The 12,976-nt window shown below is 31.1% G+C and overlaps 1 protein-coding gene across 1 annotated transcript; it reads left to right on the top strand.

The window, feature by feature from the left end:
* Window positions 1–4,329: 4,329 nt before the first annotated feature.
* mmm (missing minor mitochondria) lies at window positions 4,330–7,650 on the top strand. Its single transcript, XM_077438635.1, has 2 exons — window positions 4,330–4,408; window positions 4,502–7,650. The coding sequence occupies exons 1-2, from the start codon at window positions 4,330–4,332 to the stop codon at window positions 7,648–7,650; spliced, it is 3,228 nt and encodes a 1,075-aa protein (XP_077294761.1).
* Window positions 7,651–12,976: the final 5,326 nt, after the last annotated feature.

Below are 12,976 nucleotides of genomic sequence, written 5' to 3'. Positions count from 1 at the left end.
AAAATATCAACGTGTTTTCATTATCGATAACGACACAATATGCGCACACGATAATGTAAAAAAATCACTCTATCAGTTTCACGTGCAATATTTATTGTTTAAAAATATTTAAATGCAAGAACTACAAATGTATACTGAAAACAATATTATTCTTATGGAAAAAGTTTTTTAATTTTGAGTTCAAACTTTAAAAATTTCCAACGCGAAAAGCAAATGGCAAAATTGGATTTGCATAATTGGCAAAATATTCTTAAGAAGTTATAAAGGGTGAGTTTTCCATTTCCCGCTTGTTACAAGATAATATATTTTGAGATGAAAAATATTCGATTAAGTGCGATTGATGACGACGTTATATTGAGGAAAACCATTCATTGGAATATTTAAAATGTATGAGTCAAAATTAAAAGATGAATCCCCATTTCCATTACATGTACCCAAATACATATACATACATATGAATACATACATAATATATGTATTTATATGTACATATTTATTTATTTATACAGGCCCAAAACCCATTTAAGTAAATTTAGGCCCCAAAACCATTTAGGTAAAAACCCATTTAAGTAAATTACATAATAAAGACATATAATGAATTCTTATAATATAAAAATAACAATAAAAGAAAAAAGAAAATCAGAAAAAATAGTAGAATACCCATCTAAGTAAATTACATAATAAAAACATATAATGAAATCTTATAATATAAAATTAACAATGAAAGAAAAAAAGAAAATCAGAAAAGATGGTAAAAATTAAGGAAACACAATATTCTGAATGGATTCTATAAACCAACCAAAAGTAACATTAAATATGTCAATGTCCGTCTGATCAGCTAAGTGATTCAAAAGCCCCATGCCTGTGGATATAGGAGAATTTAGTAAAGAATGTTAGTTTTAGCTGTTATAATTGGCGAAAACATAAAACGTTTGCGTATTCTAAAATAATTTTCTGGTGCATATAAAGTGAGTTCGCTAAGAATTGCTGGATTATAAATATTTCAACGATTGTTTGAACACATTGTATAATATGTACCATAAATTTCCTCTCATTTATTACAAAATCATATTTATTTATTTATTTATACATATACGGCCGCAAGGACCATTAAAACAATAATACAATAGAACAGTAATAAAAAACAATATTAATATAGGAATAGAATAATAGGAGTTTTAAACAATGAAGATACCCGAAGTGAATAAATAAATGATAAGAAAACAATAAAACACAATGCATTTAGCCTATGTACATATTAGAGAAATGATAATGTAACAATTTTTTTAAATTTTGTTTACTAATATTAAATAGATCAAATTGTGCAAGTGCAAGATATAGGAAAATGTTATTTGTGTCTTACCGTTAATGCTATTTGTGTCAAGACCGTTTCCAACTTAAATTTTAAGCAATAAATAGGAGAAAGTTTTGGTTTGTCTAGTTTTAGATAAAAAAAAATGACAAATGTAGATGTGTATATGTATGTATATTGTATGTATGTATGTGTGAACATATATATATACATACATATATTACAGTGAAAATTTTACTGTCAGTGAAATTATAATTTCCTTAACTCAGGTGGTTAGCACGGATGGAACAATAGAATTACAAAATTCAATTCTTAATGTCAGTGAAATTATAATAACTATAATTCAATAAATTAAAAAAAATATTAACAACGTAGTGTTTTAATAACTTTTATTAAAACTAGTTTTTATTTTTTTTTTTAAATACGTGAACTCGAAATGTTAAATGTAAATAAAGTCTTCTTCTATAATATTTTGACGATAATATTCAGTTTGGGGTGAATGTAAAAGCATTATTCGGGACATTGTAATCAGAAACTTAATTTTAAATCTAATACGAGTTTTTAGCTCGCAATTTTACCGATTTAAAATTCAGCACACTTCCAATTAACCCTTTAAACGAAAACAAAAAATAGTGTGACCAGAAAACTATCCCAATAAACATGTTTCAATAGAAAATACTCAATATAAAATAGTATTAACAGTGGGAAAAAATCCCAAGTGAAAATACGTACTTTTGACTTTTGATTTGAACTGGACGACTACTTAGAGATATTTGAAAGCTGAAACGTACTACAAATGAAAGACAAAATACCCGACTATAGATTCCAATATTCATTTTGAACAGAAAATTGACAGACTTTGAGACATCGACCGAATAACACCAATATATAGAAAAATCGCGCGATTTAAAAAACACATATATCTCCGAATCTCGAGCCAATCAACATTTTTATTACCAGATTCGTGTTTACTGGGCATAGACTAGTAAATTATAACTCTACAAGCGCAAATACACTTTCAACAATGTGCGCCAGTTGTAATATAATATCTCTGACAGTCGAGTTTTGACAGATTCAATAATGCCTTCATATTTCCTAGATATTACGAATTATGTTAATGAGTATCACATTAGGATATCTTTAAGAATGTGTTCAAAACAAAAAAATGTGACTTTCTAACTCAATTTACCAGTCGAGTGACGTTTTCACGAAAACCTAACATCTCCATCTAACTTGGTATCAACTAATAGTGTAATGTATTTGTAATATATTTTGACCAGTTGGAATGTAATTAGCCATCAACTTAAGTGGATTAGATGGAATATATTCCAACTAGTCAAAATATGTACATATATTACAACTGAAAATACATGTCAACTATAACGGTAGTTGGTACCAGGTCAGTTGGAATGTATTCCAACTTCTTAGTCAATATATATTACAAATGGAAGATTGTACTGTAACATAAATAAATAAAATATAAACTCGTTTAGAAATAATAGTTTATAAATGGTTTCTGAATCGTTTTTCAGCTGTTACATATAAATATTTTGCAAACGATGAATTAAATGTCGAATATGTTTACTATGTATTTGTGTTAGAAGTTCATGTTTGTTTTACTGATTTGGTGTATTTTAAGGTTCTAATGAAGTTGGATCTTTACAAATAGTTCGTATTTACCTGGAGGACTCTAAGTCGAAGTACGAGGGCAAAAGGGTATGTGTTGAGCAGAGGTCGATCACCATCGTCGGTTGTAGGCCGCAGGGGAGACAAATCCGACGTCAAGTGTACGTTTGACTCTTTTCGTTGCGACAAACCAACCTGAAAAATAATTTCTCGATTTAAATGAATTCTTTTGATGCAGAAAATTACTTATTTTCTTATTTGAAACAAACTGAAATAATAAGAGTGTAACGTTGTCGGTCGAATACAAAAAAGTTTTTCATTTTAATTTCATATTCGTTCGGAGTTTTACATAACTTTGAAACATGAATCCGTTTCGAAAATTTATAAGGTTTTAATTTCCTTTACAACAAAAGTAATTTTTAAGATTTTCATAATCAAAGTGAGTTCTTAAAGATAATTTTTTTTTCTGATAAATTTCTGATGAGCTTTGAATGTAAATATTATAACGTAAGTAATTTTTAAATTAAGAAAAATATTTTAACGTAAGTAAAATTAATTAATTAAAAGTAATTTATGCACATAAGTCTACGAAAAAAAAATTATACAGTACATTTAATATTAACTTATAATTGTATTTTAATTGGAAAATTTATTAAAATATTTTTAGTCTTTTCTACTCTGGTAATGCAATTTAATATAAGAAAAACAGCTTTATAAAATTTTTCACCTTCTTTTTATAACGTAGTGGATCAGTTTGCTCCAGATATGACGAAGGATTATATTTCCACAAAATAAACTCGCGTTTATTTATATGTAGAAGGAAATATTTGAATGGAGTTTTCTAGATATTTTTACGGATTCTTTGAGATGATTAAGTTCGATATACACTCGATAAGCATTTGTTATTAAATATATATGTACATACATATGTATATGTATGCCCATACATATGTACCTTTTTCAAAACACATGTGTTTTATAATCAAAATTTACATTTAGTCATAAGTAGAAATCATTGATATTGTATAATATGTACATACATATGTCTATAGAAAATATATCTAATAGTAAAATACAAGTGAATTGTAACTTAACCGTATTTGATCTAAGTTGTAGAGGGTTATTTTATCCCTTGTGCCTAATACCGATCGGACCCTTCTAAATAACTACAGTTACATAGGTACTTGGTAAATATACATGTGTACATAGAAACATTCCGTACCTGGTACATCGCATCGTCTACATACATAGTAGTGATAGCAACGCTTGTTGTGTTTTTAACAAACGTTTTTCTATTATTTTTTATTCCCTTTGTGACTACAGCTTTCGAAGATCTCGGAAGTGTATACTGAATTATTAAAGATAAATCGTATATAAAAAAATAGTTCAATATGAATATCGATTCTGAAGATGACGACGACGTTTTTCTGGACCATCTTGATTCACTCAAAGAAAAGACGCTTGTTCAAAGTTAGTACTTCTTGAGTATAAATAATTTTTATAATTATTAAAACAAATGAATTTTTTTAAACTGATTTCAAACAATTTTGATTGTATTTTTAGTGAACAATTTTTCCGTGGACGATGAGCCGACGAAACGAAAGAAAAAATTTGTACCCAATTACGACGTAGAAGGAGTCTACAAAATCATATTGAATGAATTGACACAAACGAGCCTCGGAGTTGTGGTTGGATTAGATGTCACATGTGAGCAACCCTGGAAAATAGTCAAAAAAGAATTGCTCTTCGATAATATCGCTGTACTTGGAGACGAATCACCCTTTGCCGCTCTCACATCTGATTTGCAAGCGAATGAAAATGAGGATATTCTATTAGGATACATACCGGACGAGACAAATGACAGCGATGACTTTTATATTTGTTTGACTCCCGAAGCGAGAAGTCATTGCGAAGTTCAAGCTATTAAGTTTTTGAAAAAGCAGGCCAAAAAACTGGAAAGAGCAGTGCAAAAAGTCGGTAAGCCTTGGCAATCTTTAGGTAGCGAAAAAGAAGTGGACGATACAATTTCGAAAAATAGCAGACCTTTGATCCAAGTTGAATTAAAAACCAAGTTTCCGAAACCTAATCAACCGGACAGATTTACGAAGCGGTTGGCTGACGATGTCAAAGATGCGTATACCGAATTAATAACAAACCGAATTAAATACGAGAATGTATTTAAGAAAAGAGTAGATTTTGCAGTCCAAGCTACGCCAGAAACTGTATCGTCTGAAGCTCAAACAATTCCAAAATTTCCCGAAAATGTTTGGACACAATGCAGCGTCGAAGATGCTGATATAAAAATCGAACAAATAGATTTATCATCCTCAAAAAGTCCAGAAACAGAAGACTTTGAAGAAATGGAAGAAGAAAAAGAGGAAGAAGAAGAAGAAGAAGCGCATGAAAACGAAAATGAAGAACAAGAAGAACCAATCAAGGTTGTGGAGGAAGACCTTCAAATAGTAGTAGACCCAATAAATGAACAGGCTTTGAAACTATTAAATTTGGTGAAATTTAACAGCGTTATAGATAAATACAATATAGATTATCCTGCATTAATAAAAGACGAAAAACATTGCCAGAGTACGGATGATATTTATTTCGAAGAAAAATCTTGTTTTAGAAGCGCTAAAACCAAAGATAAAGTAGTATCGAGCGTGTCTTGGCATTCGATGTGGTCTGGTATAATAGCCGTAGCATACACGAACGTAGCTCACTATAATATAATAAAAGTCACAAAAGAAGTTGACGAAATACAACAGGACATTTATGGATACAATTCGGTATTGTTGTGGAGTATTTACGATACTCTAAATCCGATTTTATACTTGGAAAGTACGAGGGAAGTTAGAACGGTATCGTTTTGTCCATTCAAGGAAAATTTACTGATAGGTGGTTGCGTTAATGGACAAGTCATGCTGTGGGATTTGCAGGACAAGTTGAAAGAAGCGGAAAAAATTGAAGTACTAACCGAAGAACAGCAGAAGTATCGAAGCGTTATTTATTCGCAAATAGGGTGGCCAAAGAAGATCAATAGCGAAACGTTTATAAGACAAACTGTCTTGTCGAACCTGAGGACGAGTCATGCGTTCGACGTGACCGATTTCGCATGGGTACATCCTAATATAGAAATAGCCGACAATGGAAAATTGAAAACGTTGAACGATGAAGTGGAACGATCACTCCAATTCTTGTCGATCTCTTTGGATGGATGCATTTTGATTTGGAATCTGAAAGCTAGTCAGGCAGACGATGGCAACGAAACATTGTCCGAAAAGGTGCAAATAAATCCATCCGAGCTGGGAATGGACGTGTCGCCATATAAAGTTTTAAATGGGAAATTTGAACCTTTGTATAAAATAATAGTAGGAACTCAAGGTAGGGTTCCATTAACATCGCTATCGTTTACTGAGATTGAAATAAAATACGATTTGAAAGAAAGCTGTAGAGCGGCGGAACGACGAACGTTTTATCCGCTTGTTCAACCGATAAAGGAAAACGTGTCTCAAGCAATCCTCTTAGGTTCTTTGTACGGCGAAGTTTTTAAAATATCCTGGATGGGACAAGATGACGATATTGAGCCGGCCGTGAACGTAGAAGACTGCAAATTCGGGTCGAGAGTGAAAATACACGATGGCTCCATAGCGTGCACCGTGAGAAATCCATTCTGCAAAAATATTTTCGCTACAGTCGGCGGTAAAGTATTTGCCATTTGGATAGATTCTCTGCTAGATAAACCGCTCATGTGGAAAAAGACGCAATATCGTTTAACGAAAGCGGTTTGGTCCTCGTACAGACCTAGTCAAATATTTATAACGGGGGAAAAGGGAAACGTGGATGTGTGGGATTTTATGCACTGCAGCAATGCTCCTATTGCAACCCAAATAATATCAGGTAATGCACTCATTGGAATATACATGAATATAATTCCAAACGAAGATAAAGTAATAGCAGTCGCAGATTTAAATGGCTCTTTGCGTATTTTTCGCTTGTCTGATTCGTTGGCTTCGTACAGAGAAATTGACGTCGTTTATACGAAAGAGTTCTTTGACAGAGAATTAGTGGCAAAGGATCAACATTATGATTGGGAAAAGGCTTGGTATATTAAACACGCAGAATTATTAGAAAAAGCGAAAAAGCAAGAGCTAGTGAAACAACGTGAAAGGGAAAGGTTGAATAAAATTGAAGCGAGGAAAGAACTGGAAAGAAAAGAATTAGAAGAAGAGAGGAGGAGGGAGGAGAGAAAAAGGGTTATTACGCCACAAGAGAAGTGGAAAAAAATGCAATGGTTGCATGCAGTGAAAACAATCCAAGAAAAAAAGCGACTCGATAAAATGGAGCTGCTGAAGCAGGTTAAACCGTTACGCGATCTTGAACAATCTTGTTTATCAAGACAGCGAAAGTACGTAGAGACGTTGCAGAATCAACAGAAAGTTTTTAATGAGACAGTTGCCATTTTGTATCCAGAAGTAGTGACGAAGCCGACAGAGCCTGTAAAGTTGACCCCAATAGATCAGATCAAAGAAGCAACAAAGCAAGTATTGGAGGATTATGAGAGGATGGCTGGCGAAGCGAAGAAGTTCATCAAGGATAATCCTTTTAAAGGTGAATTCGAGTGGCAAAAGATGATGATGGAGGGCAAGGAAAGACGGCGAGCTTTAGACGTAGCTAATATCAAACGACTGAAAAGTGTTGACTTTGAAGATATTTAAATATTCCAAATAAAATGTTTAAACAAATTTTTCAAATTTTTCGATTTAAAAATAAATATAAAATTATATTTAAATTCAAAAAATGCGTCTTTAATATTTGTACAATATGTATGATTACTGTAATCAGAGAATTTCAGGAAAAAACATTTTTATCTCGGATTCTCTTTTATGTTATTTTATACAGAAATATCTCGTTTGTTAATCCCGTATTGCCAAAGGCGACAAATCCAGAAAACCCTAAGAAATTCGTCAGTGTTTCATAAATACTTAATTAGATTTTTTCTACAAATACCCATTATTTCACGTGAAAGACGAGTCAAAGATGCTGCGCGGAAAATACGGCTAATGGTTTTCACCTATCGAGCTTATTCGGGTGTGTCGATTTATCCTAAACCCCATTTTCCCCACAACTGATGTTTTTATTATTTTTTTTCCAAGCTACAACACGTGCTTTAATATTGAAAGTAGTCTTCACAATGTCAAAAAGTAGCTTTCTGACATTAGGTATTAAATTTTAAATAAATACAATATTCTTTATATACAATTTATGTATAAATTGAAATATTGTAAAGAAGATTTTACATAATAAAATTTACATTTCATTCAACATATGTACATACATACTGTACTTCTAGAAATTTAATAAAGTATTTATTCAGTATCAAAAGAGTACTTTTATAAATCGACCTTTTGAATTTAATAATTACAATAATAATGTATTCTTTCATGTCTTCTATTTAATTTAGATAAGCAAACAGATCGCGGTAAGATGTACAGCTACTACATGTATGTATACATATGTAGTATATAGGAATATTCATTTACAAAATATTATCCAATAAACCAATGCAAAATTATATGTGATTCGCGTATTTTATTAACAAAAACGAGTCATCTGAAAATGGCAGGTGTCAGCTGAGTTTTTACTATGAATGACACGAAATTTCAGGCTTGCATTGCTTTGAAAATTGATCGACTAAAACTTGAATATCGATTTACATATTTATAGAATAATGATAATGCTGTTATGAAATGCTTAATATGCATTCATTTTATGTTCACTATCAACCTGTAAATTATATTATAAAACTTCGCGTAAGCTTACATATTTGGTTGGAAAATATAAATTATCTGACCTGCTGGAATTTTTAATTAAATTTATTGTTCGAAAATGAGTGGTTTTGCGATTCAACGCACATATAAAACTATCCATATATGTACATACATAAGTGTTATTTATATCCAAAGTGTATAAAAAGAAAAAAATTATCTCTCGAAAGATCGGCTCTCTTACGTTTTCCAAATTTGTTCGACACGTGTCAAAGCCGGTATGAAATATAGGACTAATAAAGGGCACACATCAGAAAGGTTCTTTCAGCTAAGGCTTAACTCACGCATATCTTAAGTTGTACATATGCATGTATATATGTATTTGTATATTACAGTTAAAATGTATATACGTTTTAAAATTTTCCCAGTTATATGATACGAAAGAACGAACAGACATATTTACTAGTCAATGTATAAATTAAGTATATAGATGTAATCAAATCATTCGCGCGTGCACTCATAGGGTCCATATATGAGCAAATCTTTTGAAAACTCTTGCAATAAATGATTGAAACATATTATTTTCAAAATTAATATTACATAGAATGAATGATATTTTCATTAAATTGCTTTTTTTTTGTATATTTTATGTAATGAAAAAAAAAGTTTCGATCATTCGAATTGTATATATATATATATTTTTCTTATATGAATTTGTTGTGTTCAAATTATAGATATATGTATACCCAAAAAAAATATTCACGGGAACATGAAAAAACATTCGAATGTGACCAACCCATGACTTTATCTATGTATTTGAGGAATATAAGAAGGTCACAAAACAAAATTCAATAATTAAACATACATAAACTTTCACACATGCCGGTTATGGGACCGTTTTCGATACAAATTGAGCGCAAATGTAGGGAAACTTACACAAGACAAGAGTTCGTCTTCCGGTTGGTTCGTCGGATTTTGTTCGAAAATTTTTTATTACTTAAAATCACTATAATTATTATATACATTAAATATCGAGTAAATAAAAATTATTAAAATGGTCAAAATGAATTATTGTTTTAAAAAAAATACTACTTCCGGTTTACGAATTCTGACCAAAACCTTATTAGCTCTAAGTTAGTACATAAAGAATACAAATATAAATTTTTAGCTTGATATGCTTAGGGGTGTAGACAGAATAGTGGCCACAACATTTTTGACATTTCTAAGAGGAAAAAATTCCACTTCTGGCTTAAGTAAAAGTACTACTTCCGGTTCAGGTAAAAATATTTAGCAAAAAAAATTCAGTCCGATTCAGTTGCGGTTTGGGAGATAATTTAATTCAAAAACTTAAAAATAAGAGGTACCTCCCCTTATGGGAGGTACCATTTCCGGTCGACTTTAAAATTTGAAAAAAAATACGTCTTGTCGATAAGAATTTCAGTAACCAATACTAAGTTTCAATTCGATAAGACTAGTGTTCAAAAAATACCCCAAAATACACACACACACACACACACAGCAACACACATTTTTTCTAGATCATGAAAACTTGATCAGTGATCGATTCCGAATTCGAATCAGTCAAAATTTCGAGTTCGAATTTTCGCATGATCACAAAACTTCATCTATTGTTACTACGTACAAAGATAAAGTAAATATAAATTTTCTGAAAACAACGCTTCCCCAAACAAACACTCATTGCGAGCATGGCGTGCTTTCTATAGGGCGAAAAGGCGGCTTTGTATTCAATCACAATAACTCATTTGATATGAAATAGAATACTATTTATTTTTAAAATATTTTAAGCTCTTTATTATATTACGTATCTCGTTTGTATATCGCGATTTGATCACATTAGTCGGTGATTACCATGTGCCGCAAGTGACGGTCGGTAATTACAGTGGGCAGTCAGCACATCAGCAGCTTAACAAAGTGAAACAAAGTTAAATAGTGAACCCAAGTTAAATAGTGAACCAAAGTTAATTAGTGAAACAAAGTTCTACCTATCTCATTTTAAATTCACCGTTCCACAATAAAATCTGTAGTTTTCGAATATATCTACCAATAAGATGAATATAACGTTTTAATAATAAATAAATCTTGGTTTTGTTAACCAAGTAATTAAAAAATATATAAACTGTGTTTTGGAACGTGACAGTATGTACATATGTACATACTAAACGGGATGCTGTAAAATCTCGTTTATTAGATTTAGCTGGCGTATTTCAACAAGTTTATACATTTAGGCCGAAAATACACAACAGTGAACGGCACATCGTGTGCATAGATCCTCGCTGTGAGTGGTCTCCTACATTGCTTCAAATATGCGATACACCGTTATCGATCACTGTCAAGCAAGGATAAATACAAGCATATAATTTTACCGAAAAAGGTTCAGAGGGTCATTTTGGGGAGGGGCGTGCCGGGCGTTCAATGAATCTATGCATGGCACAGCTCATTTTTTTCACATGTTTAAAAGTATCTAAAAAAAATCATGTGTCACATTCACTGCTGTGTGCTTTCGCCCTTTCTGTTTAATTCATACATTGTTTAGTTAAAATAAATATGGAATGTATGCTATGTGCCTTGACTTATAAATTTACTAGTGAGTGTTACACATTAACGATAATAACACTTTAACTGTAACAGGCATATGTTTGGGATATATTACAAAAATAGTTTTATTGAAAAATTTAATTTTCTCGAACATAAAAGCGTTGTTTGATCTGGTTATTCTTAAACTACTACACACGTCCAAATGCTTAATGTTGAATTAAATTTAGACGCCGGAAAACACGAATAAAACTGCAATAATTCTGGCATTTAAATATCGCAGACGCATTTCCAAACACACATAAAAAACAGAGAACACGTTAAAAGTGAAAGTGAAAAACGTAAAACTTTATTCGACGAAAAAGTTGAATACCTTTACAGCACCGCTGCGCTGCAGAGACATGGGAAAACTTTTATTTGTCCCATCTTGTTTTATTTATGACCACGCTGCGATGGATACGGCCTTTCGACGTTTTTTTTTAGATATGTACATATATATGTATGTATTGTCTATTCATCGGAATAGTTATATTTGCACAAAATCGATTTTTATTATATCTTACGAACGAATGAGGCTAGGAGCTATAATCATTTGAAACTCAATGCTTCACCTTAAAGTGGTATGATATTCGTTCATAAACGATCATGATCATGACCGCAGAGATTTCAAATCGGGCTTTTTTGAAACAACCGTATTGGTATAACATTGAAACGTTCGTCTTCACAAGGCTTTTTTATCCTCTCAATATCAAATAATTTGAATGAAACATAATCCCGTTATCAAATAATACTGACAGCATAAGCAAAATAATTGATCTTGTCATATATCAATATGTACATATATTACTATCTCTAATAAAATTTATAGGAAGTCGTTTAATATTAGTTCTTTTGAAATATAATAAAATATTAAAACAATTGAATTAAACCTTCAATGAAATTAAATATGCATGTGTGTATGAAAAAATCTATACTTGACTAGATAACAATTAATCGAATCCATTTAACATTTAAGCTTTCACTTATTTTATTACATAGTATTGTTTTATAATGTTATACATTATCACGAAATAGTATTGTTTTATAATCTTATACATTACCTAATGTTATAAATAAATTTTCGCAATTTAATAATGCAATTTTTGATATACATAGACTGCTGAAGTTCGAGAAAACAGGCACATATATGTACATATATGAAAATTGTATAGCGTTTCTCTTGGGACGTATCAGAAAATATACCGAAAATTAGCATATTTTTACAATCTCAATGGTCTTAACACTACATATTATATATGTATGTATATACCTGCATGTCTACATATGTAAATATGTATAGAGGGATAAATTATTTAAATTAGTAAAATAATTACATATTTTGCGGTATATGATTTATGCAATGAATTGTGAATCTCTTTTGTTTTTTTTTATTTTAATCATTAATATTTAGATTTGTATATGTATGTATGTATGTAAATGTACATACAGTACATTTATGACGAGCATACATCAGACGTCTTTATTCGATTCGCGAAGAAAATTTTATATTTCATTCCCTTTTCATTTCTATCGTTATCTCAGAAGGTCCGTTTTTGGGATTTTGAAAGACATGGTAGATAAAATAAGATCTTAACGCAGTGCTCTTTCCATATTCTTCCCGTTTTTTTCCCCCGAACCAACTTCACTGTATCCTTTTAATGTCGTCTGGAACATAAATTGTGAT

The sequence above is a fragment of the Arctopsyche grandis genome, chromosome 1 (assembly GCF_051622035.1).
Source record: "Arctopsyche grandis isolate Sample6627 chromosome 1, ASM5162203v2, whole genome shotgun sequence".
Classification (NCBI taxonomy): Eukaryota; Metazoa; Arthropoda; class Insecta; order Trichoptera; family Hydropsychidae; genus Arctopsyche; species Arctopsyche grandis.
The sequence above is the reverse complement of the archived record's forward strand: the minus strand, read 5'-3'. Positions and strand labels throughout refer to the sequence as shown.

Excerpts from the sequence above, each read along its gene's own strand:
- mmm (XM_077438635.1), top strand. The coding sequence starts at position 4,330 with ATGAATATCGATTCTGAAGATGACGACGACGTTTTTCTGGACCATCTT. Across the intron at positions 4,409-4,501 it reads AGAAAAGACGCTTGTTCAAA|TGAACAATTTTTCCGTGGAC; the intron begins GTTAGTACTTCT and ends TTGTATTTTTAG.